The sequence below is a fragment of the Nyctereutes procyonoides genome, unplaced genomic scaffold (genome assembly GCF_905146905.1).
Source record: "Nyctereutes procyonoides isolate TBG_1078 unplaced genomic scaffold, NYPRO_anot_genome, whole genome shotgun sequence".
Lineage (NCBI taxonomy): Eukaryota > Metazoa > Chordata > Mammalia > Carnivora > Canidae > Nyctereutes > Nyctereutes procyonoides.
The window spans coordinates 4,696,762-4,724,403 of record NW_026575025.1 but is presented as its reverse complement, the minus strand read 5'-3'; the positions used below and the strand labels follow the sequence as shown (position 1 = coordinate 4,724,403).

Below are 27,642 nucleotides of genomic sequence, written 5' to 3'. Positions count from 1 at the left end.
AGGATGTGCCGGGGGTGTTCATGACAGTGTGGTGGGGCAGCAGGGCCCACCTTTGGGGCTCTGCCTCCCAGGTGCTGGGGCCCCAGATCCTCGGCACCCCTTCCCCAAAGCGCAGATGCTCCCCTTGAGGCCTGGGGCCCTGGTTGGCCATGTTTGGATCCCTGAGTCATCCCTGTGTGCCCTTTACTCTGCCCAAGACCCCTTCGGGAGCCGACTTCCAGGCCTGCAGGCCTTCCCTGGTGATGCGGGACAGGGCCACTCACCAGGCTTTGCTCCTGCCCGCTGGCGTCGATGCTGATGGTGAGGATGACCTCTGTGGACTTGTAGTGGATGCTGAGGGCACGGGGACAGTGGGCAGTGGCTGCAGGGGCCCTGCAGTAGTAGTTGTTCATGTAGATGCTGAGGTTTCCATGCCGTGGGTGGATCTCCTTCATGAGCACATGGGTGCAGTTGTCCAGAAAGGAGTAGGAGGTGCCGTCGAAGGTGGTGTAGTGAGAGTCCCCCCAGCCTCTGCAGGAGCCTGCGGGACATGAACAGTCCCCTCACCCAGTGTCACCCCAACCTCACGGGAGCCACTCAGCTGCCCTGGGCCCCGGGTGCCTTTTCACATCAGGGATGTAGTGGGTTGCCGGGGGGCCCAGAGGCATGTCCACCCTGAGAACATGGCTTCATCCGGGAAACGGTCTTCTTGTCTGTAACTGAGTGAAGGACCTCAGGATGATGCCGTCCTGGGCTACCCAATGACAAGTATCCTTGCAAGAGAGAGAGGAGCTGCCACAGAACACAAGGCCATGGCTGGAAGCTTGTGGCCAACTATCCCAGGGACGCCTGGAGCCCCCAAAGCTGAAAAGGCAGGAAGGGCCCTCCCTGTGTCCTCCTGATGTTCTGACCCAGCCTGTGGTCCTTGCTTCCTCCCAGAACCGATGCCCAGCCATCCGGGGGCCAGGCCAGAAACGCTCCCAGCAGCAGCTCCAGGAGGAACACTCAGGAATCCCTGGGCTCCCATCTCCACTCCGACCCCCTGACCCAGGTCCCCCTCCCAGTGGCAGAGGCAGACGCGTGGGTGGGCTCGGCAGACCCAGGCCTTCTCCCTTCTGTGGTGGCCTGTTGCCAGCTCTGGCTGGCTCTGTGTGCCACAGCTCTGGCTCCCAGTGCACTCCCAATGCCCCTCTGCCCACAGCAGCCACCCTCACCCCGGCTTACACTCGCACTCGAAGTAGAAGTCACAGGGATCACTCTCTGACCACACTTTGACCGGTTGGTGCCCGTTCACACAGTGGATGCTGGGCACTGGTTTGCGCCCCAGGAGGATCACATGGTTGTAGCCTTCACACCGCGCCCTGGTGCAGTCTGACAGGGTCCAGGACTCGTTTACCTGGGAGAGAGCGGGCCTGGTGCTCACCGGCTGGGATCACGAGACGTGTCCCATGGCCCTGCCACATCCTGAGGTTCCTCATGCATGCCTGGGGCAGAGCGGCCCGGCGGCCTGGCCACCCCAGATGCCGTCCCAGCCCCAACCCCACGTGCCTTCCTCCAGCAGGAGCTAACTGTGCAGGGGTCATGGGGGCAGGGCTGGGCCCAGTGGGATCCCCAACCAAGCACACTGCAGAAATGGGCAGGGGGCAGAGGATGTACCTGTCGGGGAGGGACAATGAGGTCGCAAACCGCGGCTGGGGTGGTTGGGGACGTAGAGGCCGAGGACTCTGGGGGGGTAGAGACTGAGGACTCCCGGGGTGTAGAGACTGAAGACTCCGGGGGCGTAGAGGCTGAGGACTCCGGGGGCGAGGTGGTGGGGCAGGTGCCCTGGAAGCGGTCAATGTCACAGCGCTGGTTGCAGATGGCGTAGAAGTGGCAGCCTGCTCTGTCCGTCTTGTTGTAGACGACGTCCCCTGTGAGGAATCACCAAGGTGGACACGGCAGGGTCAGCTCAGGGGAGGGCGTGAGGTGGGGCACATCTGCTGACCAGCAGGAAGCCCAGGACACAGCCACCAGACCCAGGAATGGAGCACAGTGGCCAGGATATGCCGGGCTCTGCACTCACCAGGGGAGAAGAGCTGCCCAAACGCCTGGCAGAGGCAGCCAGTGGTGAAGTGGGAGCTGGGGGATGAGGCGGGCCTCGGGGTAGTGAGCACAGCGGAGGATACAGTGGACATGGTAACTGGTGGCAAGATGTGGGTGGTCTCTGGGGACAGGGAGGAGGCCGCAGAGAGGCGCACGGTGCTCCACGGAGAGCTGGTGGCCTCAGGCGTGGGGGGCGACAGGGAGGCTCTGGTGCTGGCTCCTGAGCTGGAGATGGCATGTGCTGTGCTGGGCAGTGTGCTGGGCTGTCCCGGCGAGGTCCCGGGGTGCCAGGTTGGGGACTCACTGCTGCGGGGGCGGCCTGTGGAGACCGTGGAAATGTGGAATATGGGCACGGAGGGGAAAACAGTGGTGGTCCTCGTGGTGGGCGTCACTGGCGTGCGGGGGGTCTGTGGTGCCGAAGAGGAGGCCGTGGAGGTGGAGGTGGCAGGGGGGCAGTGGCCATTGTCCTCACAGCACAGCAGGCGCACGTGGTAGTTGTGGCAGTAGCGCAGCGGCCCCGGCTGCTCCCGGTTGCGGCACACCAGCCCGAAGCTCACGTTGCACTGGACCACCTGCCCCAGGTCCTCCAGACGCGTGTCCGGCGCCTTCTCTGATCGGCACTGGATGTCCTGGGGGTGCTGGCAGAAGCTGAGGCCCGCTGAGCGGAAGACCGAGAAGGTCTCGAAGTCCCCGCCGTCCAGGCCTGGCACGGGGTAGTCCTCGTCGAACCAGTCTGTCCACGTGCACCGTGGGCTGCAGCCCGTGGAGGACGACGTGGCCAAGGTGTGTGTGCTGGAGCTGGGCTGTGGGGGCCTGGAGACCGACGTGGTCCCGAAGATGGATGTGCTGGCCGGGGACTTGGAGGAGATCCACCTGCTGGAGGTCACCACAGGGCCCGAGGTGGGGGCACTGGGTGAGGTGGGCTTGGTGATTGTGGTGGGCAACCTCGGGGAGGCAGACGGACTGAGGCTGGAGACCCTCTCTGTGGTCCTGGCAGGGGTAGGAAGGGTCTGGGTGGTAGAGACAGAGACCCTCTGGGAGGTCCCTGGGGAAGAGGGGCCTGTCTGGGTAGTGGACACGGTGAGTCTCTGGGAGGTCACAGGGGAAGAGGGGCCTGTCTGGGTGGTGGATGCAGTGACCCTCTGGGAGGTCGCTGGGGAAGAGGGGCCTGTCTGGATGGTGGACACGGTGAGTCCCTGGGAGGTCGCAGGGGAAGAGGGGCCTGTGTGGGTGGTGGACACAGTGACCCCCTGGGAGGTCCCTGGGGAAGAGGGGCCTGTCTGGGTGGTGGACGCAGTGACCCTCTGGGAGGTCCCTGGGGAAGAGGGGCCTGTCTGGGTAGTGGACACGGTGAGTCTCTGGGAGGTCGCAGGGGAAGAGGGGCCTGTGTGGGTGGTGGACACAGTGACCCCCTGGGAGGTCCCTGGGGAAGAGGGGCCTGTCTGGGTGGTGGACACGGTGACCCCCTGGGAGGTCCCAGGGGAAGAGGGGCCTGTCTGGGTAGTGGACACGGTGAGTCCTCTGGGAGGTCGCAGGGGAAGAGGGGCCTGTCTGGTGGTGGATGCAGTGACCCTCTGGGAGGTCCCTGGGGAAGAGGGCCTGTCTGTGTAGTGGACACGGTGAGTCTCTGGGAGGTCGCAGGGGAAGAGGGGCCTGTCTGGGTGGTGGATGCAGTGACCCTCTGGGAGGTCCCTGGGGAAGAGGGGCCTGTCTGGGTAGTGGACACGGTGAGTCTCTGGGAGGTCGCAGGGGAAGAGGGGCCTGTGTGGGTGGTGGACACAGTGACCCCCTGGGAGGTCCCTGGGGAAGAGGGGCCTGTCTGGGTGGTGGACACGGTGACCCCCTGGGAGGTCCCTGGGGAAGAGGGGCCTGTCTGGGTAGTGGACACGGTGAGTCTCTGGGAGGTCGCAGGGGAAGAGGGGCCTGTGTCGGTGGTGGACACAGTGACCCTCTGGGAGGTCGCAGGGAAGAGGGGCCTGTCTGGGTGGTGGAAGTAGTGACCCCCTGGGAGGTCCCTGGGGAAGAGCGGCCTGTCTGGGTGGTGGATGCAGTGACCCTCTGGGAGGTCCCTGGGGAAGAGGGGCCTGTCTGGGTGGTGGATGCAGTGACCCTCTGGGAGGTCCCTGGGGAAGAGGGGCCTGTCTGGGTAGTGGACACGGTGAGTCTCTGGGAGGTCGCAGGGGAAGAGGGGCCTGTCTGGATGGTGGACACAGTGACCCCCTGGGAGGTCCCTGGGGAAGAGGGGCCTGTCTGGGTGGTAGATGCAGTGACCCTCTGGGAGGTCCCTGGGAAGAGGGGCCTGTCTGGGTGGTGGACACGGTGAGTCTCTGGGAGGTCGCAGGGGAAGAGGGGCCTGTCTGGGTGGTGGATGCAGTGACCCCCTGGGAGGTCGCAGGGGAAGAGGGGCCTGTCTGGATGGTGGACACAGTGACCCCCTGGGAGGTCCCTGGGAAGAGGGGCCTGTCTGGGTGGTGGACACAGTGACCCCCTGGGAGGTCCCTGGGGAAGAGGGGCCTGTCTGGATGGTGGATGCAGTGACCCCCTGGGAGGTCCCTGGGGAAGAGGGGCCTGTCTGGGTGGTGGACGCAGTGACCCTCTGGGAGGTCCCTGGGGAAGAGGAGCCTGTCTGGGTGGTGGATGCAGTGACCCTCTGGGAGGTCGCAGGGGAAGAGGGCCTGTCTGGATGGTGGATGCAGTGATCCTCTGGGAGGTCAGTGGGGAAGAGGGGCCTGTCTGGAAGGTGGACACAGTGGCCTTCTCGGTGTCTCAGGGAAGAGGGGCCTGTCTGGAAGGTGGACACAGTGGCCTTCTCGGTTGTCCCAGGGAAGAAGGGCCTGTCTGGGTGGTGGACGTCGTGACCCCCTGGGAGGTCCTTGGGGAAGAGGGGCCTGTCTGGATGGTGGACGCAGTGGCCTTCTCAGTTGTCCCAGGGGAGGAAGAGCCTGTCTGTGTGGTGGACACAGTGGTCCCCTGGGTGCTTCCTGGGGAGGAGCGGCCTGTCTGGATGGTGGACGCAGTGACCCTCTTGGAGGTCCCTGGGGAAGAGAGGCCTGTCTGGGTGGTGGATAGAAGAACGCTCTTGGTTGTCACTGGGGAAGAGGGGCCTGTGTGGGTGGTGGATGTAGTGACCCCCTGGGAGGTCCCTGGGGAAGAGGGGCCTGTCTGAATGGTAGACTCAGTGACCCCATGGGTGGTTTCTGGGGAAGAGGGGCCTGTCTGGGTGGTGGATGCAGTGACCCTCTGAGACGTCCCTGGAGAAGAGGGGCTTGTCTCGGTAGTAGACACAAGGACCCTTTTGGTTATCCCTGAGGAAGAGGGCCCTGTCTGGATGGTAGACACAGTGACCTCATGGGTGGTTCCTGGGGAAGAGGGGCCTGTCTGGGTGGTGGATGCAGTGACCTTCTCAGTTATCCCTGAAGATGGGACTGTTTGGATGGTGGACACAGTGACCTTCTTGGTTGTCCCTGGAGAAGAGGGGCCTGTCCGGGTCGTGGACACAGTGATCCCCTCAGTGGTCCCAAAGGAAGAAGGAAAGGTCTGGGTAGTGGACGTAGGGACCCTCTGGTTGGTCCTGGGGGAGGAAGGGAGGGTGGCCGTGGTCGGTAGCCAGGTAACCCCCGGTGAGCTTTGACCTGTGCTGCTGGTTGTACTGAAGACTTTAGGGGACGTCGAGGGCACCGTGGAGGTGGTGGTGGCAGAGGGGCAGTGGCCATTGTCCTCACAGCACAGCAGGCGCACGTGGTAGTTGTGGCAGTAGCGCAGCGGCCCCGGCTGCTCCCGGTTGCGGCACACCAGCCCGAAGCTCACGTTGCACTGGACCACCTGCCCCAGGTCCTCCAGACGCGTGTCCGGCGCCTTCTCTGATCGGCACTGGATGTCCTGGGGGTGCTGGCAGAAGCTGAGGCCCGCTGAGCGGAAGACCGAGAAGGTCTCGAAGTCCCCGCCGTCCAGGCCTGGCACGGGGTAGTCCTCGTCGAACCAGTCTGTCCACGTGCACCGTGGGCTGCAGCCCGTGGAGGACGACGTGGCCAAGGTGTGTGTGCTGGAGCTGGGCTGTGGGGGCCTGGAGACCGACGTGGTCCCGAAGATGGATGTGCTGGCCGGGGACTTGGAGGAGATCCACCTGCTGGAGGTCACCACAGGGCCCGAGGTGGGGGCACTGGGTGAGGTGGGCTTGGTGATTGTGGTGGGCAACCTCGGGGAGGCAGACGGACTGAGGCTGGAGACCCTCTCTGTGGTCCTGGCAGGGGTAGGAAGGGTCTGGGTGGTAGAGACAGAGACCCTCTGGGAGGTCCCTGGGGAAGAGGGGCCTGTCTGGGTAGTGGACACGGTGAGTCTCTGGGAGGTCCAGGGGAAGAGGGGCCTGTGTGGGTGGTGGACACAGTGACCCACTGGGAGGTCGCAGGGGAAGAGGGGCCTGTCTGGGTGGTGGACACAGTGACCCCTGGGAGGTCGCTGGGGAAGAGGGGCCTGTCTGGGTGGTGGACACAGTGACCCCCTGGGAGGTCCCTGGGGAAGAGGGGCCTGTCTGGGTAGTGGACACGGTGAGTCTCTGGGAGGTCCTGGGGAAGAGGGGCCTGTTGGGTGGTGGACACAGTGACCCTCTGGGAGGTCGCAGGGGAAGAGGGGCCTGTCTGGGTGGTGGACACAGTGACCCCCTGGGAGGTCGCAGGGGAAGAGGGGCCTGTCTGGGTGGTGGACACAGTGACCCCCTGGGAGGTCCCTGGGGAAGAGGGGCCTGTCTGGGTGGTGGACACAGTGACCCCCTGGGAGGTCCCTGGGGAAGAGGGGCCTGTCTGGGTGGTGGATGCAGTGACCCTCTGGGAGGTCCCTGGGGAAGAGGGGCCTGTCTGGATGGTGGATCAGTGGCTTCCCGGTTGTCCCGGGGAAGAGGGGCCTGTCTGGGTGGTGGACGCAGTGAGCCTCTTGGAGGTCCTTGGGGAAGAGGGGCCTGTCTGGGTAGTAGATATAAGGACTTGTTTGGTTATCTGTGGGGAAGAGGGGCTTGTCTCTGTGGTGGACACAGTGATCCCCTGGGAGGTCACTGGGGGAGAGGGGCCTGTCTGGGTGGTGGACGCTGTGAGCCTCTGGGAGGTCACTGGGGAAGAAAGGCCTGTCTGGATGGTGGATGTGGCGACCCCCTGGGAGGTTGCAGGGGAAGAGGGGCCTGTCTGGATGGTCGACACAGTGGCCTTCTCGGTTGTCCCAGGGGAAGAGGAGCCTGTCTGGATGGTGGACGTGGCGACCCCCTGGGAGGTCCCTGGGGAAGAGGCGCCTGTCTGGGTGGTGGACGCAGTGACCTTCTGGGAGGTCCCTGGGGAAGAGGGACCTGTCTGGGTGGTAGAAACAAGGACCTTCTTGGTTATCCCTGGGGAAGAGGGGCCTGTTTGGGTGGTGGACACAGTGACCCCCTGGGTGGTCCATGGGGAAGAGGGGACTGTCTGTGTGGTAGACACAGTGACCTTCTCGGTTGTTCCTGAAGAAGAGGGGCCTGTCTGGATGGTGGACGTAGTGACCCCCTGGGAGGTCCCTGGGGAAGAGGGGACTGTCTGGATGGTGGACACAGTGGCCTTCTCGGTTGTCACTGGGGAAGAGGGGCCTGTCTGGGTGGTCGATGCAGTGATCCTCTGGGAGGTCACTGGGGAAGAGAGGCCTGTTTCACTGGTAGATATAAGGGCCCTTTTGGTTATCTGTGGAGAAGAGGGGCCTGTCTGGATGGTGGACACAGTAACCCCCTGGGTACTCCTTGGGGAAGCAGAGCCTGTCTGGGTGGTGGACGCAGTGACCCTCGGGGTCCTGGGAAGAGGGCTGTCTGTGGTGGACCAGTGCCTCTGGGTCCTGAAGAGGGGCCTGTCTGGGTGGGACAGTGACTCGGGTCCTGGGGAGGGGCTGTCGGTGGGACACAGTGGCCTTCTCGGTTGTCCCTGAAGAAGAGGGGCCTGTCTGGGTCGTGGACATAGTGACCCCCTGGGAGGTCCCTGGGGAAGAGGCGCCTGTCTGCCTGGTGGACACAAGGACCCTCTTGGTTGTCCCAGTGGAATAGGCGGCTGTCTGGGTGGTGGACACAGTGACCCCCTGCGTGGTCTCTGGGGAAGAGGGGACTGTTTGGATGGTGGACACAGTGACCTTCTTGGTTGTCCCTGGAGAAGAGGGGCCTGTCCGGGTCGTGGACACAGTGATCCCCTCAGTGGTCCCAAAGGAAGAAGGAAAGGTCTGGGTAGTGGACGTAGGGACCCTCTGGTTGGTCCTGGGGGAGGAAGGGAGGGTGGCCGTGGTCGGTAGCCAGGTAACCCCTGGTGAGCTTTGACCTGTGCTGCTGGTTGTACTGAAGACTTTAGGGGACGTCGAGGGCGCCGTGGAGGTGGTGGTGGCAGAGGGGCAGTGGCCATTGTCCTCACAGCACAGCAGGCGCACGTGGTAGTTGTGGCAGTAGCGCAGCGGCCCCGGCTGCTCCCGGTTGCGGCACACCAGCCCGAAGCTCACGTTGCACTGGACCACCTGCCCCAGGTCCTCCAGACGCGTGTCCGGCGCCTTCTCTGATCGGCACTGGATGTCCTGGGGGTGCTGGCAGAAGCTGAGGCCCGCTGAGCGGAAGACCGAGAAGGTCTCGAAGTCCCCGCCGTCCAGGCCTGGCGTGGGGTAGTCCTCGTCGAACCAGTCTGTCCACGTGCACCGTGGGCTGCAGCCCGTGGAGGACGACGTGGCCAAGGTGTGTGTGCTGGAGCTGGGCTGTGGGGGCCTGGAGACCGACGTGGTCCCGAAGGTGGATGTGCTGGCCGGGGACTTGGAGGAGATCCACCTGCTAGAGGTCACCACAGGGCCCGAGGTGGGGGCACTGGGTGAGGTGGGCTTGGTGATTGTGGTGGGCAACCTCGGGGAGGCAGACGGACTGAGGCTGGAGACCCTCTCTGTGGTCCTGGCAGGGGTAGGAAGGGTCTGGGTAGTGGATTCTGAGACCCTCTGGGGGGTCCCTGGGGAAGAGGGGCCTGTCTGGGTGGTGGACGCAGTGACCCCCTCGGTGGTCCCAAAGGAAGAAAGAAAGGTCTGTGTGGTGGAGGTAGGGACCCTCTGGGTGGTCCTGGGGGAGGAAGGGTGGGTGGCCGTGGATTTCAGCCCAGTAACCTCTGGTGATTTTTGGCTTGTGCTGGTGCTGATGCTGGTGCTAATGCCGGTGCTGGTGGTGGTAGGCTGGGGTCTGGGTGAGCTGACGCAGTTGCTGTCCTCCTCACAGCAGAGTACGCGGATGTGGTAGTTGAGGCAGGGCCGGCCCCCCTCTGCCGGTTGTTTCTGCAGATGAGCCCATAGCTCACGTCACAATACACCACCTGGTCCAGCTGCTCCAGGGGTGTGTCTGGGTAGAGCACCGCCTGGCACTCGATGGCCTCGGGCTCCTCACAGAGCTGGCCACCGGCATCCTGGATGTGGTAGTAGGTTTCAATGTCACCCCCGTAGCGACCGGGCAGGGGTTGGTCACTGTCCATCCATTTGGTCCAGCGGCAGGTGGGCTGGCAGGTGGAGGTGGCCACAGTTTGGCCAGTGCTGGGGGCCATAGGACTGGGGGTCATTGGAGGTTGGACAGTGGTGCTGGTGGCCAGTGTGGGGGTCAGACCTGGGCTGGTGCCCTGCGGGCTCACCACGGTGGTGGCCAGGGTGCTGGCACAGTGGCTGTAGTCCTCACAACAGAGCACTCGGATTTTGTAGTTGAGGCACATCTTGAGCCGGTCGTCCTGGTCCTGATTGCGGCAAACCAGGCCCTCCGGCAGCCCACAGTGCACCACCTGGCCCAGCATCTCCAAGGTGTTGTCAGACAGGGTCACTGCACGACACTGCAGGTCAAGTGGCTGCTTGCAGATGGCTTTGCCGTCTGCCCGGATGTTGGTGTAGGTCTCAAATTCCCCACCAGACACCCCTGGCGTCGGGTAGCTCTCATCTATCCAGTCCGTCCAAGCACAGCGGGGTTCACAGGCTGTGGACCCGGCCACTGGGGAGGTGGGGCTCTGGGTGTGGCTGGAAGTGACAAGTAGGGAGGTCTGGGTCTTGCCTGTGGGTGCTGTGGCCCTGGATGTGCCCGCGGAGAGACGTATGGTGGTGCTCCACGGAGAGCTGGTGGCCTGAATTGTGGGGGGCGATGGGGAGGCTCTGGTGCCAGGCCCTGTGCTGGAGGTGGCCTGTGCTGTGCCGGGCAGCGTGGTGGGCTGTCCAGGCGAGGTCTTGGGGTGCCAGGTTGGGGACTCACTGCTGCGGGGGCTGCCTGTGGAGACCCGGGTGATGGGCACGGAGGGGAAGATAGTGGTGGCCATGGTGGTGGGGGTCACTAGGGTGCGGGTGGTCTGCGGGGCTGGCGAGGGGGCTGTGGAGGTGGCCTCAGGGGAGGAGGCATAGGTCTGAATGGACGGTGTGGTCGAGGTGGTGCTTGGGGCAGCCGTGCTGAGGGTGACCGTGCTGGGAGCAGCTGTGCTGGGGCAGTGCGGGGACGGGTGGCAGCAGAGCACTCGGACATTGTAGTTGAAGCACATGTTGAAGGGCCCCTTCTGGTCCTGGTTCCTGCAGATCAGCCCTGTGTGCAGGCTGCAGGTGAGCACCTGTCCAATCTGGTCGATGCTGACCTCGGGGTAGTTCTCTGCCCGGCACTGGATGCGCTGGGGCTCCTGGCACAGCGTGCCCCCAGCAATCCTGATGTTCTCAAAGGTCTCCATGTCCCCACCCTCGACCCCTGAGGTTGGAAAGTCCACGTCAAACCAGTCTGTCCACTCGCACTGGGGCTGACAGCCGGTCGTGCCCTGGCTGCTGGTGGCCTCGGTGGTGGCAGTCACCAGGGTTTCCAGGGATGTCTTTGCTCTTGTTGTGTGCATCTCAGTGTGTGAGGTGGACAGGGGGCCAGTGGAGACAGTGCCTGTTGTGGGAGTCATGAGGATCTGCGTGGTCCCCGACACTGGGGTGGGTCCACTTGAGGGGCCTCCCGTGGATCTCAGCGGTGGTGTCTGTGTCGGTGGCTGGGGCGTGGGCTGCTCGCAGTGGTCACGGCTACAGCAGAACACGCGGATCCTGTAGTTGTAGCACATCTTGAAGAGGCCCACCTGCTCCTGGTTCCTGCACACCAGGCCGAAGCTGGCGTCACAGTGCACGCGCTGGCCCAGCGACTCAGGGCTCCTGCCGGGGAAGTTCTCGGCCTGGCACTCGATGTCCTGAGGCTGTTCGCACACGGCCCCTCCTGCACTCCGGATCCTGTCGTAGGACTCGACGTCCCCACCGGCCTCCTCGGACTTGGGGTAGTCCTCATCGAACCACTCCGTCCACTGGCACCGGGGCTGACAGGAGGTGGTCGCCAAGGTTGCGGAGCTGCTCGGTGCCCAGGTCCCTGTTGTGGTGGGCTCGGCAGGTGGGGTCTGCGTGCGGGGGGTGGGCAGGGACTCGGTCGGAGTCTGCAGGCTGATGGTGCCAGGGGAGGTGCCGCAGGGCACGTAGTCACAGCAGAGGACCCGCACCTCGTAGTTGTGGCAGAGTGGGGGGCTCTGCTCAGCATTGAGGCACGTCAGCCCCTGGGCCACGTCACACTCCACCTTCTGGCCCAGCTGCTGAAGTGGGGTGTCAGGGAGCCCCTGTGCTCGGCACTCGATGCTCGCCGGGGCTGGGCAGACCTGGTGACCGCTCTGCCTCAGGTTCGCAAACGTCTCAAAGTCTCCACCTGCCATGCCAGGCTCCGGGCGGCCGCTGTCGTACCAGTCAGACCAGAGGCAGCGCTCGCGCACACACACGGTGGGGAAGGTGGTGCCTGAGCCTGGGGTGGGGGGCAGGGACCACCTCAGTCTCCTCTGCACCCTTGCCAGCCATGCCCAGGAGCGGGGGCTGAGCGGGGCCATCGGTTACCCCTGGGACACCCACCCTGACCTCCGCTCTGCCCAGACCATTGCCCAGGATCGGGGGTCGGGGGTCGGGAGACGGAGGCAGAACCTGAGCAGCGTGTCCGCCAGGCTCACCTGTCGTGGAGAGCGGGGCCGCGGTGGTGGTGAAGGTGAAGGGAGTTGTGGAGGGTGTCCCGGGACATTCCATGGTCCTCCGAATTATCCTTCCTTCGTGTCCGCAGATGGCAATCAGGCAGGCACCCAGCCCGTCCGTGGTGTTGTAGATGACGTCCTCGTAGTGGTAGGTCTGGCCCTCATAGACGCACGTGCAGGCTGGGAGACGGGGAGGCATGGCCCTCACTCGGAGCCCCCGGCCCCCAGCGCCCAGCCCCTCCACCCGTGTGGGGCCCCTCAGCCTTACCTTCGAGGCTGTGCGTGCAGCGGAGGCCGCCGGCCGTGCATTCACTGGGGAGGAGGACAGGGGAGAGCTGAGGGCCCGCCCGGCCGGGCCGGCACCCACTCCCAGGCTCCCCCACCCACTCACCAGCTCTGGCAGTTCTCTGCCGCGGGGACCCTCGCGCCCACGTCGTGGTAGTTCCCGTCCTCGTCATAGCAGCCGCACTGGGCCACGCACTTCATCTGGTCCTCGCTGAAGAACGGCTCACTGGGTGGGCACCTGGGGTAGCAGCCTGGGCGGGCGCAGTGCACGGGGAGACTCACCCTAGTGGCCACTGCTGGTGCTGCCGGGTGGCCGCCCCGCCGCCCGTGCGCCTCCCTGCCTCTCACCTTCCAGGCCCGGCAGGTCCATCTGGCAGCGCCCACTGGGGTTCCGGCAGGTCTTCATGCAGGGCGCCCCGCACGGCTGGTAGTGCCACTCACAATGGCCCTCACGGTTGTAATAGTCGCAGAACAAGGCTGAGCACAGAGGGGAGAGGCTGAGCGTGCACCCCTTCCTTCCCGCCCTGCCCTCAGAATGCGGGTCCCTCATGAGCCCTCCCATCCCGGCTGGTCCGTAGGCGCACAGATGCGGGGCACGCCCATGGGCCCCTGGGCGCCCGGGGTTGCGTGCTCACCATGTGTGGTTCAGGCCCCACCCCTGCACCCGCCCTTCTTCCCTGTGGCAGGGCCCCACTCACGGCAGATGTCCGGGGTCCTCCAGGACACACACACGCCCACGTCACGGCAGGCCTGGGCGTAGGCAGCCACGGCCGTGCAGAGGCACTCACAGTCGCCCCCCAAGTCGCAGGCACATGCATCGCCCACACAGGCCTCATAGTACTTGGTGGGGTCGACCTGGGGGGAGTGAGGAGTAGGGAGGGTCCACTCAGCAAGCGGTCAGGAGAGCGCAGGAGCTGGCCGCATGCGGCACCCCACCTCTGCTGTCTGAGACCCATGACTCCCACCCACCTGGGCACCGTCACTCGTGTCCCTCACCTCCTCTCTCATCACATCTGTGGTTACAGATGGCCCTCCCCACAGCCGTGTCGTGACCCTGCCTGTCTCCTTGGGATGAGGGGGCAGCACCCCAACCACACTGCCCGGGAGCACCAGAGCCCAGAGCGGGTCTGCCATCAGACCGTTCCTCCTACACTGCCCGCACATGCCCGGCAAGTCCGGAATCATGAGACTGTGCTTGTGAGTGGGCACTGGGGTCCGTGTTGAAGTCACAGGAGGCCGGGGAATGAGGGTAGGACAGGGGGGTGATGCGGGGTCTGTGTGGCCCAGAGCCCCACTTCTGCGTCATTAAGGAGAGCCGTGGACCCCCGGGCAGTGCTCGTGGCACACCGTTCAGACCTCCCACCTGGCAGGCACCCATGTCAAGTCTGAGCTCGGGGGCCCAGGCCAGGCCAGACCCAGTTCTGCCCAGGAGGGAAGGAGGCTCCCCAGCCCGCCAGCCCCCCAGGTCCGGCCCCCACTCCTCAGCCCACCTGAGAATGGCAGGCGGCGAACGTGGCGCTGTTGATGATGCTGCACTGCTTCTGAGACCAGGACTTGCGGTAGGGGTTGGCAGTGCAGGAGTCCCTGGGGGCTGGGGCGTCAGGGCAGGACGGGGAGAATTTCCAGCTGTTGCCAAACTCCAGGGCGCTGCCCACCACGGACTGGCTCCGCGTGGTGAAGTCATTGACACCTTTGTCGTCAAAGTTCCCGCACAGCCCGCAGACCCGGCCCTGCAGACGGGGGCACGGGAGTCACTGTGTGCGGGGTTGCAGGGGGCAGGCTGAGGGGGCAGCGCCTAGCCCAGCCTGGGAGGGGGGACTACAGGCAGTGCCCTGTGAACTTGCAGGAGAACGGGGTGCACAGTTGGTCCTACGGCAAGCAGGGGAGTAGGCGGACAGGTGGACAGGTGGGCAGATGGGTCTGGGCAGGTGAGCAGGTGGGTAGGTGAGCAGCTGGGCAGGCAGACAGGTGGGCAGACGGGGCTGCACGAATAGGTAGGTGGGCAGGTGGGCAGGCAGACAGGTGAGAAGATTGGGGGCTGCGTTGTTGGGCAGGCGAGCAGCTGTGCAGATGAGCAGGTGGGCAGGCAGGCAGGTGGGCAGATGGACAGATCCAGGGGGCACAGGGGTACCAGAGAGCAAGAACAGTACTGTAACCAGGACTCTGCCAGTTGGATGGTTTGGTCTCAACACACCCCTTTGAGATGTGGGAGTCGTGAGTGGACTCACCCCAGCCCTGAGCAGACTGTCAGCTGCCAGATGGTCCCCTCAGGGCCAGACCTAGGAGTAGGGGCTCTGACCCTGCCTGAAGGGGCCCACGGCCCATCCATTCTCACCTTGTAGTCCTGCCGCAGCCGGATGAATACGCTTGTCTTTCGGTCCCAGGACAGCAGCACGCCACTCTGAGTCTCCACAGTCAGGTAGATGCCTGTGTACCGGACCTTGTAGGGCAGGCCTCTGCCCGGGCCCCGCTGCACCACCTTGTAGGTGCCCTCGTGCAGGATCAGCTCGTAGTTCTGCAGAGGGACACGTGGACAGGTGGCTGCAGGTCTGAGGGGCCAGCTTGGGGGCGAGGGCCCCACCGGTGGTCAGGGACTGGTGTCAACCATGGGCTGGGCTGGCTCCTGACACTGCCCATAAACATGAGGCAAGAGGCTGAGCGGGGTGTGCTGGGAGCCTGGGGAGGCCACGGGGAAAGTCGGGGCTACGGGTAAGTGGAGCTGATCCCCGGGAGTAGCAGTGTGGCTCCCTGCCTGGTGAACTCTGACCTCCCTCTGTTGGAATTGGGCCCCACATGTGGTGGGTGGAACGCAGACCCCCACAAGGTAGATGCACATCCAGCCCCTGGAACCTTTGAATGCCACCTTGTTTGGAAAAAGGGTCTCCGCAGGGGTCAGTGAGGAATGAGCTCATCCCGGATCAGAGTGGGCCTCAGTCCAAACACAGGTGTCCCTGGGAGAGGTGGGGCGGGCCCGTGGGGGAGGGGCCGATGCAGCCCCCGGTGCAGCCCTAGGACATACAGCTGGAGGGTGGGAGGTGGGAGGGCCCCTGGTGGCCCCTCACCTCCAGGAACAGCTTGATGGCCTTGGAGCAGGTGACACCTGTGGTCCCGCAGGGGACGTTCTCGGTGACCACGCGGAAGGTCCCGTTGGCGGTGCCATTCCCACCACAGTGGTCCTGGGACACGGAGGGGTCAGGCTGAGCTCATGGCCCCAGGGGCTGGAGGGCCAAGGACAGGGGCACAGAGGGGGCACCCCCACGTACCTGGGCCAGTGTGTACTCGCAGCTCCCTTCGAAGCTGTAGCGCTCCCCATCAAAGGTGATGAAGTGGCCGTCCCCATAGGCCACGCAGGTGCCCAGGCATGGCTTGTGGCTGCACTCCCACCTGCGGTTCCTGCACGTGCTGTGAGGATAGTGGACAGTGTGCTCGTGGCTGCAGGCCCAGGACCTGGCCTTCCCTGCTCTCCAGGGGGGCTCAGCAAAGGGGTGAGTGTGTGTGCCCGCCTGTCACCCATCTGTCACCTGCCGGCCTCTGGTTTCCAAGCCTGTGCGGGGCTTTCCCAGGGTGGGGGTCATGGCAGTCCCAGGCCCCTCCCTACCTCCTGCAGAGGAGCCCCGACCCACCAGGTGTTGCAGGCGACCTTGATGGTCTCCCCGGGCTTGTAGGCAGCCTCGTTGTGCAGACACGGGCAGTCCTCCTCGGCCACACAACCCCCGCTCCCGTCCGACACCAGCCCCGGGGGGCACACGCAGCCAGATACGCAGTGGGTGCTGAACTGTGGATGGGCACAGCGTCAGCACCCGCCCTGCCCTGTGCCCGGGGTCCCAGAGGGACCACACGCCCTCGCCGGCCACTCACACAGTCCACGTCCAGCGTGTGGCAGCTCCTGAGACACTCGGCCCCCGGCGTGCCTGCCGAGGCGTTGTTGCAGTCCAGGTACACCATGGGGGCCGTGCATCCTGTGGATGGAGGCAGCTGAGCGGGCATGTGATGGGCCCCCCAGGAGCCCTCCCTGCCTCACCCGGGGAGCCCTCCCCACCACCCCCTGGCCCTGGGCGCAGTGGGGAGGCCGTACCTGAGCTCTTCTGCTCTGCTGCTCCCAGGCAACTTAGCTTCCCACCCGCACACGAACTGTGAGAGAGACAGACCGCCTTGTCGGGGTCCACTGCCCACCCAGCGCTCCGCAGACCCCACACACGCCCTTCCTGGGCGCTGGACCCTCAGAACCCTCTCCCAGGCCAGGGAGGAGGAAAGCAAACTTCCGTCCCCCGGGCCCCCCCTTGTGTTTCACCATCTTCCCAGGGAAGGGGGGGCCCAGGGATCTTTGGGAGTGATGCAGGGGGGCGAGACCAGGATAAAGGGCAGTGCCGTGGGGAGGGGCTTGGGCCCAGCTGGCCCCTTACCACACCACGCCGTTGTCGTGTACCACCTCCCCCGGAGCCACCACAGAGCTATGGAAGTAGCAGGGGCAGGCCTCGGCGGACACACAAGCACCCGCATCATCCAGGAAGGTGCCCGAGGGGCAGACGCAGCCATCCACGGGAACGAAGGAGACACCGCAGGTGACGTCCACCTGGCTCAGAGCGCGGCAGGTGGGCTGGCAGCTCTCCACCACATACGTGTAGTTCTGGGACTTGGGGCAGCTGCTCATATACTTGGCTAGGGGCAAGGGAGGTGCTCAGTCAGTGGCTGGAGGCCCCCTCCATGCTGGGGTTTAAACAGCCTGAGACTCAGTTTCCCCTCTGACACTCAGGGGTCATCGGAGCACCAGGTCCTTGGTTAGTCTGGTCAAGGAAGCGTGAAGCTCTGGCGGAGAAGGTGTGGGTGGGTGCATGTGCCCCCGGGGCCCCCAGCGCCCTGCCCACCCCCTCCTGGGCACAGAGTGGCCTGGGGACACTCACTGCACACGCCATCCCTCCAGCTGCTGAGCAGCACCCCCTTGGTGGCGCAGGCATGCACATAGGAGGACAGGGCCGCACACAGGCAGTCCTCGCTCTTCTCACAGTTACACGTGTCGAACATGCAGTTCTGGGGATGGGGATGCAGGGGCCATCAGGGACCCCCGCCCGCCCAGGCCCCTGCTCTCCCCATGAGTCCTTCCTGGGACCCCCACCTGGGCTCGGAGCTCCACCCTGAGGATGGACAGCAAGCGGTGGGGGGTTCGCAGATGCCCCCAGGAAAGCCAGCTTGGACACTAAGTGACTGCAGTTGGGGTCAGGGAGGGGACAGCAAGAAGGCACGGAGCTGGGCCAAGGTCAAGGTCACAAGGGGTCTCCACAGGACCAGGGCAGGGGTGGGCCTGGGCCTTCCACCTCCTGACACACCTCCCTAGGGACTTGAGCTTCTGGGAAAGTGGCCCGTGAGCCAACTGTTGTGGGTTGGGTCATGTCCCCCCAAAAGACATGCAGAAGCTCTAATGTCCAGGGCCTAAGGAAATGACCTTATTGAAAATAGGATCTTTGCAGATGTGATGAAGATTGGGTTGTAGGGATGGGCCCCAAATTATGACACAAATGCAGGGGAGGGGCCGAGACCATGTGGCAGTGGAGGCAGTGGTACCGGGAGCCCCGAGACGCTGGGAGACCCAGGAGGAGGGCACGGCCCTGCACACACCTTGCTTTAGGACTTTGTCCTCCAGAACTGGGACAGAAGCGATTTCTCTAGTTTTTAGCAACCTAGCGTGTGTTCCTTTGTTACAACAACGACTACACCCACAGTGGCCATGCTGATGGTCCAGAGTAGCCCAGGGGAGGACTGACCAAGCAGTGCACCATGCCGTGGGGCGTCCTCAAGACGGGGAACCCGCAGGGAGGCTGGGGGACAGTCCAGGTGGGGCAGGGGGTCTCACCAAGTGGAAGGGCGCAGGGTTGAGGATAGAGTGGCAGCGTGAGAAGGCTCCGGCCGGGTCGGTCAGCAGGGAGCACCAGTGCCGAGCATAGTTCTCTGGAACAGGGGAAGCAAACTGGCTGGCTGCCCACCACTGGCACAGCTCCTCCCTTACTCCCACCCCCCTGGCAGCCTCCACTCCTGTGCCTAGGCCCTGGGGGCCCCACGGCCCCAGCAGAGCTGTGTTGGAACTTGGGGCTCACCGACATGCCGACAGGGCAACAGGGTGCTCTCCCCAGAGATGAGCCCCAGACCCTGCCACCTGCACACACGCCTGGACGTCAGGGCTCCCCCAGGCCCGTGCGCCCCAGGGCCCTGGGAGACGGGAGGCTTGGGCTCCCAGGCCCGGCCCGGTGAAGGGAGGGTCCGGGGGGTCACCGGCACCCACATACCGTTCTCCACGCTGAGGGAGCAGGGGTCCTCAAAGCTGTTCTTGACGTTGGGGCAGGCGGCCTGGGTCTTCCAGGTGTTGGCGAATGCGGCAGCTGTGCCCTCCACCACGCCGCTGAGGGCGCGGAAGTCATCGGCCTGGTTCTGGTTGAAGTTCCCACACAGGCCTGGGGGTCAGGGCCCAGGGATGTGTTGTCAGTGGGGCAGCCAGCCTGGCCATCCCGCCTGCCTGGTGGTCCCTCTAGAGACCAGCACAAGGTGCACTGGCCAGAGAGCCCCATCCCGGGATCGAGGTGCAGAGCCATCTGCACATGAGCCCTGGTGGGGCTCAGGCCCTGTGCAGAGCCTGCCCTGTAAGGTCAGCTCCCTGGGGCCATAGGTTGGATATGGGGTGCCCTGGGTGGTGCAGGGGTCTCCACCGTGCCCTGGGAGCAGCCCCCTCCCAGCCCATCCTGCCAGCCTCACCGCACATCTGTCCCTGGTAGGAGGGGTCCAGCCTGAGGAACACCTGCATGAGGGGTACCAGCTGTACTTGCAGCTGCAGCCCGAGGCCCGTGTGTACCAGGATGAAGAAGGAGGTGGGCCTGAACACGGTGATGTTGGCTGCAGGGATGGGGGTGAAATCAGAGTCTGCACAGAGGCCAGGCCTCGCCAGACAGAGCCTCCTTGTTCCTGGGACACCCCAGGAGGTGGCGGGCAGGCGGGGAGGGTCCTCCGGGGATGGGCTAGAAGGAGACAGGGGTCTGCTGAGCCCTGGGAGTGGGCAGTGCTGGGAGTGACCGCTCCTGGTCCCCAAGAGGCCAGGCACCAAGTGTGCTCCACACCAGGTCCTCATAGTGGCTGCCAGTGGACCACTGACACCCCATGTGCAGACAGGAAACCAACCACGGGAGATACCAGAAGTGGCCCAGGCCACAGAGCACTAGCAGGGTACTTGGCTGGCCATGCGCTGGCGCTGGGGGCAGAGGCCTGGCTGCTGCACGGCCCAGTGGTGCCGAGCCCACGTACCTGCTGACACAGGCAGCTGGGTGTAGATGGAGTTTATGAAGACCCCGCCATTGGCCTGGATCTGGATGATCTAGGGAGAGGAGGACACCAGGGCCGTAGAGTGAGGAGCCCGCCTGCTTGGGGGTCCAGGCAGCACTCCCCAGGCGCCAGCCCAGCAGAGGCAGAGCTAGGAGGGGAGCCCTGGCCTCAACCTCCAAGCTCTGGGGGACTCTGAGGCCCAGGGCTGGGGGCCAGGCCTGGGCCCATGGGTTGAAGGAGGGAACGAGGGTCTGTACCCTCTGAGCCAGGTTCCTGCTCCACCCCGTTTCCCAGTGGGCCCCTTACCGTGTCCCCACCGTTCATGCTGAGCGCCACCGATTTGAGGCAGTTCTCATTGTCTGTTAGGCCACACGTCCGCAGCTCGGCCAGCACAGTGAAGAGGTCGCCTGTGCATTTCTGTCAGGGTAAAGCCCCCCCACACGTTGGGGGACAGCCACACGCACACATGTGGGGCCCCTGTTCTCAGGACTGCCCTTGTGGGTAGACACGGACGGTGGCACCTGTGGCCACGTCCTGGCAGCTGGTCTCCAGCCCTGGGAGCCCCTTCTTGTGAGTGTGAGCCCAGGGGCTTCCCTCTGGGGATGAGATCCCAGGAGGAGGTCAAGGGGGGCTTCACCCCTTCTGATGGCCATCACGGAGGGCCCTTCCCAGAGGCACAGGGGCCCTGAGAGTCCCAGGACAGGTGAGGCCTGACATGCTCCCCCTCCCCTACTTACCTTGGACAGGACGTAGCTGCAGTCCCCATGCACGTCATAGAGCCTCTCGTCGTAGGTGGAGATGTGGGACCCGCCCTGAACAGAGCAGGTGCCAGGGCACGGGAGGTCCTGGCACTGCCACAGCCCCCCGGAGCAAGTGCTGGGGAGAGAGGCATGATGTGCAAGAGGCGGACCCCACCCCATGCACCCCCGCCAGGGGCAGGGCAGCCAGGATGCCTACCAGGAGCTGCAGCTGGTGGTGAAGGAGGCCCCTGGGGCGTAGGTGTGGCCGCCGTGGGTACAGGGGCACTGCTCCAGGGGCAGGCAGCCCCCATGGGTGACATCATCCAGCACCGTGCCTGGGGACAGTGGGGGGTTCATGAGTGGGCCGGGTCAGATGTTGGGAATTCAGTGACTACCGGTAGCCAGGGGGGTGGGGGCCAGTCCCCAAGGGCCAGGAGGACCTGCCTGGGGGGCAGAAGCAGCCATCCACACAGTGGTCCTCGCAGAGCTGGGAGCGCTCGGGGTTGGAGCAGGTGTCTGCGCAGGGTGAGCTGCACTCCTGGTGCTGCATGTTGAGGGGGCAGGTCTGGGCTGCAGGGAGGAGGCAGCACGTGGGCCCCAGGAAGCTGCCCAAGCACGGGGCATACAGGAAGCCCCCCCCACCCTTGACCTTCCACGTGCCATCCAGGGTCCTCAAGGGAGCCCCTCATGTTGGGAGGCTGGGCCCCCCGCCGTGCCAGCCCCCAGCTGCCATCTGCAGGAGGCGGCAGGCAAGGAAGCCTGGGGAGCAGCCCTCCTCCCTCTTGGACAGGCCCCCTGTGCCCGCCCGGCTGCTGGAGGAGCTCAGCCCACTGCACCCAGGCCAGGTCTTCCTCAGGGCTTCCCAGGTCCCCGAGGTCTTCTGCCCACTCTCTGGAATGACTCTACTTGTCCCTGGTCCCCAGCCAGGTGCCAGCTGTCCCCCCCACCCCAGGAGCCAGTGCTGGCATGGGGCACTCACGGCAGAGGTCGGGGCCCCTCCAGTTCTGGGGCCGTCCCCCCGCGTGGGCGCACTGGCGGGAATACTCCGCGAAGGTGGCACACGGGCAGGTAGGGCAGCGGCAGAGGTCCTGGGTGCAGGCGGCCACGTACTCGGTGGGATCCACCAGCGCGTTGCACTCGGCAAAGGCCCGGCCAAGCAGGGTGCGGCGGCAGACGCCCTCCTGGGGAGCACAGGGGCTCGGTGCCTGTGGGGGCGTCTCCAGGCCGGGCCCCTGCCTCCCTGAGAGGTCCCGTTAATCCTTCCATCTGTCCCTCCACTTACATATCCCTCCGTCGTCTGTTGTCCATCCACCTGCCCAGCCAGCCGTCCATCCTCCCGTCCTCCCACCACCGTGGACTCACCACCCTTGGGTGCAGAGCTCTGCGGGGCTCTGGGGAGGGAGCCCTGAGTGTGGACACCACCCACCTGCTCCAGGCTCCAGGAGGCACCTGCCCATGGCGCCAGCACCCAGGACAGCGGCACCCACCCCTCAGGCAGCCCCAGCAGAGCCAGAGCCGGCCTCCCACACCCTCTTCCCTCCCTGGCCCCAGCCAGCTGGGGGTGGGCTGCAGCACCACATCCTCATTTCAGGCTCAGGGTCAGGTTCTGCTGGTGCCTCCAGGCCACTTCTCAAAGTGGGGTCCTCCCAGCTCCCCTGTAGGTCCTGCCGCAGGCAGAACTGTATGTATGTGGATGTGAATTTGTACATGCAGAGGGGTGCACATGCTTATACATGCACTGCCCACATACTTAGGGCACGTGTGTGCAGCAGGCGAAAGTGAGTCCATACAGAGAGTGTGTCTCCAGAGCGGAGGCTGTGTCCTTTGCCAGCTGAGGGCAGGGAGCCCCTCTGTCACCTGGACACCCCAGGACCCACCACAGGAAGCCTGAGTCCGCCCTTCTGGCTGTCCCCATGCCCTGGGGGGAGCAGGGACCATGGGCAGCCTGGGTCCTGAGAGGCGCTCACCCTATCTGTGCAGTTGTTGGCTGGGGAAGGTGGGGGGTCCTGGCATTGCTCTGTGGGCCCATCCAGCTTCTGCAGATTCCCAAACTGTAGAGGGGTCAGCCTGGCATCTGTGGAGATGAGATGTTTGGTGCAGGTTGTGCTGAGGGCCCCTGGGAGCAGGGCAGGGATGGTTGCCAGGGGACCCCTGCCTGTGCCCTGGGACATCCCCACCCTGACCTGGGCAAGGCCACCCCCAGCATCCCCCCGGGATGGCACCCTGACCCCACCCTGACCCCAGGTGGCACTCACTATGGGAGTAGAACTCGTTGACAGCTGGGAGCCCGTTGAAGTCCCCACACAGTCCACACGTCTGGTTGGCGTACTTGGGGTCCAGCTCCAGCTGGGGGCAGAGAGGGGCAGCTTCAGCCTCTCCCAGCCTGCAGAGCCTGGGCCTCTGCAGACTCTGCCCCCCACCCGGCCGCGGGAGCCTGGGGGCAGAGCATCCTCACCAGGGCGCTGTCCTCTCCATTCCACAGGAAGGTCAGCCCCAGCCAGACAGTGACCTTGAGGTAGACGCTGCTCTGCTCCACCAGGAGGCCAGCACGGCTGTAGGGCAGCTCCTCCCTGGAGTGGAATATTCTGGTTGTCCCACGGCCAAGGTGTCCAGCAGGGCCCAGGGCCCTCCCCACTGGCTCTGAGCCCTGACTCCACCCCAGGGTCCTGGCACCTCCCAGCCCGGGCCAGGCTCACCTCTGCCCGTTGATGAGGACGGAGCCGTTGGAGGCTTCCAGCACCAGCCCCTGGGTCTTGAGGACGACGTGGGTGATGGTGGGCCTGGAGCCGGCCAAGCCGCGGCGGAGCTGGATGTTGAAGTCCTCGTAGGCGGCCCCGCAGTGCGCAGAGAAGACATAGTTGCACAGGCCCGGGAAGCGGAAGACGTCCCCGTCGAAGGTCTTGTAGTGGAAGTCGCCCCATGTGCTGCACACCCGCCCGTTGTGCGCAGGGTTCAGGACTGCGGGGAGAGCACGCTGGGGCCCGGGTGCATGCCACCAGCCTCGCCCAGCCACCCATGGGCAGCCGACCTTGGATTTGGGGCGGGGAGCCAGGAGGACAGCCACTCCCTGCCTTGCTGCCCCTAGCCGCTCTGATGCTCCCTGAGAGCCCTGCCCCTGCCCCAGCATCCAGGGCCACCCCCCAGGGGACCCGTCCACAGGGAAGACTCCCAGCCATGACCAAGGCCATCCAGCTGCCCACACTATGCCAGCTTCACCCCCCGGGGTCTGCGAGACCCCACCCCATCAGCAGTGGGCAGCGTCCACTCACAGCTCATGGTGGGCAAGATGGTGACGGGTGGGATGACGGTCACACTCCAAGCTGCAGAGTGAGGGTGGGTCACATGAGAAATGCCGCCAGGCTGGGACCCCTATCCTCCTCAGTGGCCGCCCTGACCCAGCCCAGGGAGCCCCAGGACCAGGGCTGTCCCCCTCCCCGCCTGCCCAAGACCCTTCTGCCCAGGGCTCCTCTGCCCTAAGTGTGCATGTGCATGTGCACATGCACTGTGTGTGAGTGAGCTCACATGTGCATGCATGTATGAGTGTGTGACCACGTGTGTATGTGCGTGTGAGTGTCTATGAGTGTTTCAGCTTCTCTACTCTGTTCCTTTGCTTTCTTTGGGCCGTGTCCCCCTCTGCCCCACCCCACCCCACCATCTCGTCTTGCGGGCAGCTGTGGGATTGGGAAGGATCTCCGTGTGACAGGCAGCTGATGTAGGAAGTGGTCCAGCCCCTGAGGGGTGCCCCACCACCCAGGGCCTGGGCCCCCTACCAGCATCCACCCGCGGACTGTTCGCAGCAGCCTCCGTGCTTGCCCAGCTTGGCTGCACACCACCCTGGGTCTCTGTGGGGAAGGGGGACAGGAGTCAGAAGCTGCACATCCGCCATCCCTTCCTGGCAGGCTTCAGGGTAGCGTCCACACGAGCAGGATCTGGCCTCCCCAGGGCTCCACGGGGTGGGAGGCCTCCACAGGGACCTTGTGCTGACCCCTGCTCTCCCCGTCCACAAGTTCAGCGGAGGGGGGTGCCTTGTCTCGCTGGGAGGGGGCAGCTGCTGCTGCTGGCTCGGGCCACAAAAATGGAATCAGGAAAAGGCATTGGCCCCATTGACCCTGGCCACCCCCGAAGAGGGATCGGCCCCATCCTGGGCGTCCCTTGGCGAAGGACAAAGACTGGCTTTGTTGGGGACAAGGACATACGCAGTCGGGGAGGCTTCTGGGCATGACTTAGCAGAAACCCAAGACCAGAGCCAGTCGCGTTGGAACTGACAGTCATGGCGGCGGGAGGCATGGGGGCCCCATTGCCCCGAGTCCTGGGGGGGTTCCCTGTGGCCTGAGTGCCCACCACCTTCAGCCTGACGGGGGCCAAGGCCAGGTGCTTCACCAATGGCCAGGCCCCCACGACCCCTCGCTGCCGTGGTGGGCGTCAGAGGAAGCCCTCCCAGGCCCCTCGGCTGAGCTCTCACTGCGGCACCCCCAGAACCCATCTGCCCAGAGTCTCCACACTCAGCCCAAGACTGAGCTTCCTGGGGAGTGGGAGGTGGGGCCCCCAGGTCCCTGGTGTGGCCAGCTCGGTGAGGTGCGCAGCGAGGCCACGGCACCAGCCTCTGCTTCCTGCTAGACTTTCCCAGCAGGGACTTCGGACACCTGGATACCGCAGGGACTGGCACGGCATTAATCTTTCCTTTCGAGGGCCCTGAATGAATGCGTTTCCCACAGGCACAGCCACTCCCTCTGTGCACCCCTGACCCCAGCCTGGCCGCACCCCACAGGCAGAAACTAGAGGGTGTCACCAGGAGGCGGGCTGCACCGCACACGCACACCCCCCGATCTGGGATTGGTTCCCACAAGGATTGGCTCAACCCGGAGCCCTGTCCCAGCAGGGTCGCTAGCGCAGCGAGGCCTGGTCCGCAGCACCTGGCCAGAGAAATGCTTGCCACCGACCATCCCATCACATAGTGGTCTGACAGCAACCCCCCTGATGTAGGACCCATCTCAGACCGCCTTTGCCCACCCCTTAAGGGACTTGCCCCCCAAGGGAAGCAGGTGAAGGATGAGGGCTCGCTGGTGAGACCCATGGCTCAGACACATGGCCTGAGGCCCGTGCAGCCCAGGAAAGCCTGGGAGAGCCTGGCTGAGTGGGTGGGTGCCCTGCTGTGCCAACCAGCACACAGCCCCCTGACCAGTGCGGCAGGCTGGGGTACTCAGCACCGCTCAGCCCCGGCCAGGGGCTCTGGGAGATGACCGTCCTCACCACCATCACCCCCTCCATGGAGAGAGCTGTGGGCCAGTGACCACCTGCCGTGACCCCTGAGCCCGGACAAGGCACCACAGGGCGGCCTGGCGGGAGCAGAGCTCGGGGCCGGGGCTGGGTGAGGCAGCCTGCAGTGGCCAGGGCTCCAGGCCAGCCTTGCTGGGTGTCACCCAGGCAGCCCCTGAGGCCGTGTCTTTCCTGTTGACAGTACGCATTAGGGATCCTGGTACTTCCCCTGGACACTAAGTGCCACAGGCTTGGGACTGACAAGGGGAGGCAGGAGGGCCAGGTCAGGGCTCAGAGGCAGCTCCTCCGCGGCTGCATGTCACCCGCCAGCTGCTCCATCCCTGATCTGAGGGGCTCCTTTGGGGGCTGCGCTGAAGCCTGTCACCGTCCCACAGACCAGAGTGGCACCCAGCCCCGGCCCCCCCAAGCCCCCACCCCAAGACCCTGTCAGCAGTTCTCCTGGGAGGACCCAGCTCCTCCTGGGTGCAGGCTGAGAACCGGTGGCCCCACATACGGGGCGAGGGCCTGCCTGCCCCTCCACAAGGGCCTGCAAGGGAGGCACCAGGCTCTCCATCCTCACCTGACTTCTGCACCAAGAACAGGGTGGCAAGGGCCCAGGCCAGCGCCAGGCACCCACTCGGGGCACCCATCCTGGGGGCTGGCAGGGCGGTGGGCAGGTGGCCGGGAAGCAGCAGCCCTGGTGCTTGCTCCCTGGGGGCCTGGGGCTTATATAGTGAGAACCCTTGGCTCTGCGCCTGGCTCCTGGGCCACGCACGGCTCCGTCCTCTCCCCCGAGCAGCCACGTGTGTTTGCTCTTGGGGAGGGGCTGAGGCAGGAAAGACGCTGGACAAGGAAGGATTTGCGGCTGTGGGCCCAGCTTCACGGGACCCCCGCCCCCACCTGCCCGCACCCGCCCCAGTGCAGGTTCTGAGAATCCGAGGGATGCAGCCCTGCCGCCTGGTGCCAGGAAGGTGTTGCCAGTGGCCCAGCCTGGACAGCAAAGCTCCTGGCTGCGGCCGCCTGCTCGTGTCTTGTGCAACCAGTGGGAGGGCGGTCAGCATGAGCCCACGCTCAGTCCCCACCCGCAGTCCCAACACTCAAACCCCATGGTCGGACCCCATGCTCAGGCCCCCATGCTCAGTCCCCACCCTCGGTCCTTGCCCTCCATCCCCCATGCTCAGCCCCCATGCTTGGCCCCCATACTTAGTCCCCACACTCAGTCCCCCACGCTGGGCCCCCACACTCGGTCCCCGTGCTCTGTCCCCATGCTCAGTCCCCACACTCAGTCCCCCACTCTCCATCCCCATGCACAGTCCCACACTCAGTCCCCCCCTACTCGGCCCCCACACTCAGTTCCCCATGCTCCGTCCCCACACTCAGTCCTCTATACTCAGTCCCCATGCTCCCTCCCCATGCTCAGTCCCCACGCTCAGTCCCCCACTCTCCGTCCCCATACACAGTCCCACACTCAATCCCCCCCACTCGGCCCCCATGCTCCGTCCCCACACTCAGTCCCCCATACTCGGCCCCCACGCTCAGTCCCCCACAATGTGTCTCCATGCTCAGTCCCCACGTTCAGTCCCCCACTCTCCATCCCCATGCACAGTCCCACACTCAGTCGCATGCTCAGTCCTCCCCACACTCGGCCCCCATGCTCAGTCCCCCGTGCTCCATCCCTACACTCAGTCCCCCCCATACTCGGCCCCCATGCTCAGTCCCCCATGCTCGGCCCCCATACTCAGTCCCATGCTTAATCCCCCATGCTCGGCTCGATGCTCGGCCCCCACGCCCAGTCCCCACACTCAGTCCCATGCTCAGTCCCCAAGCTTGGTGCCAAAGCTCCCGGGAATCTGGCTGAGGCCCCCACCATCGGTCTGCCCCAGGTGCTGGCCAGGGGTGCTCACCCCTGGCCCCTGTAGGGGGTGGTCAGCCATGTGTGGAGCGCAGGTCCCCAGGGCTGCATGGCTTGGGGGTGTCCTGGGAGGAGGCTCTGTGCCCAGAGA

The 27,642-nt window shown here is 65.1% G+C and overlaps 1 protein-coding gene across 1 annotated transcript in view; it reads right to left on the bottom strand.

The window, feature by feature from the left end:
• Positions 1 to 26,289, bottom strand: part of MUC5B (mucin 5B, oligomeric mucus/gel-forming) — a 31,080-nt gene extending 4,791 nt beyond the window's left edge. Inside the window, exons 1-43 of the mRNA XM_055315136.1 lie at positions 26,220 to 26,289; positions 25,563 to 25,689; positions 24,580 to 24,734; positions 24,154 to 24,225; positions 23,653 to 23,703; positions 23,080 to 23,341; positions 22,839 to 22,953; positions 22,639 to 22,729; positions 22,351 to 22,457; positions 21,363 to 21,564; positions 20,828 to 20,953; positions 20,601 to 20,718; positions 20,381 to 20,519; positions 19,950 to 20,060; positions 19,626 to 19,695; positions 19,083 to 19,220; positions 18,620 to 18,784; positions 18,190 to 18,284; positions 17,243 to 17,369; positions 16,745 to 17,000; positions 16,417 to 16,472; positions 16,200 to 16,300; positions 15,965 to 16,116; positions 15,605 to 15,743; positions 15,404 to 15,517; positions 14,677 to 14,856; positions 13,832 to 14,071; positions 13,040 to 13,196; positions 12,690 to 12,818; positions 12,448 to 12,592; positions 12,325 to 12,368; positions 12,039 to 12,236; positions 9,301 to 11,839; positions 7,805 to 9,139; positions 6,663 to 7,699; positions 6,454 to 6,535; positions 4,896 to 6,301; positions 4,361 to 4,507; positions 3,877 to 4,227; positions 2,042 to 3,796; positions 1,636 to 1,889; positions 1,204 to 1,375; positions 264 to 520 (exon numbers count right to left, since the gene is read on the bottom strand). Of these exons, the coding sequence (XP_055171111.1) occupies positions 264 to 520; positions 1,204 to 1,375; positions 1,636 to 1,889; positions 2,042 to 3,796; positions 3,877 to 4,227; positions 4,361 to 4,507; positions 4,896 to 6,301; positions 6,454 to 6,535; positions 6,663 to 7,699; positions 7,805 to 9,139; positions 9,301 to 11,839; positions 12,039 to 12,236; positions 12,325 to 12,368; positions 12,448 to 12,592; positions 12,690 to 12,818; positions 13,040 to 13,196; positions 13,832 to 14,071; positions 14,677 to 14,856; positions 15,404 to 15,517; positions 15,605 to 15,743; positions 15,965 to 16,116; positions 16,200 to 16,300; positions 16,417 to 16,472; positions 16,745 to 17,000; positions 17,243 to 17,369; positions 18,190 to 18,284; positions 18,620 to 18,784; positions 19,083 to 19,220; positions 19,626 to 19,695; positions 19,950 to 20,060; positions 20,381 to 20,519; positions 20,601 to 20,718; positions 20,828 to 20,953; positions 21,363 to 21,564; positions 22,351 to 22,457; positions 22,639 to 22,729; positions 22,839 to 22,953; positions 23,080 to 23,341; positions 23,653 to 23,703; positions 24,154 to 24,225; positions 24,580 to 24,734; positions 25,563 to 25,689; positions 26,220 to 26,289 (13,587 nt within the window). The remainder of the gene's footprint in view (positions 1 to 263; positions 521 to 1,203; positions 1,376 to 1,635; positions 1,890 to 2,041; positions 3,797 to 3,876; positions 4,228 to 4,360; positions 4,508 to 4,895; positions 6,302 to 6,453; positions 6,536 to 6,662; positions 7,700 to 7,804; positions 9,140 to 9,300; positions 11,840 to 12,038; positions 12,237 to 12,324; positions 12,369 to 12,447; positions 12,593 to 12,689; positions 12,819 to 13,039; positions 13,197 to 13,831; positions 14,072 to 14,676; positions 14,857 to 15,403; positions 15,518 to 15,604; positions 15,744 to 15,964; positions 16,117 to 16,199; positions 16,301 to 16,416; positions 16,473 to 16,744; positions 17,001 to 17,242; positions 17,370 to 18,189; positions 18,285 to 18,619; positions 18,785 to 19,082; positions 19,221 to 19,625; positions 19,696 to 19,949; positions 20,061 to 20,380; positions 20,520 to 20,600; positions 20,719 to 20,827; positions 20,954 to 21,362; positions 21,565 to 22,350; positions 22,458 to 22,638; positions 22,730 to 22,838; positions 22,954 to 23,079; positions 23,342 to 23,652; positions 23,704 to 24,153; positions 24,226 to 24,579; positions 24,735 to 25,562; positions 25,690 to 26,219) is intronic.
• Positions 26,290 to 27,642: the final 1,353 nt, after the last annotated feature.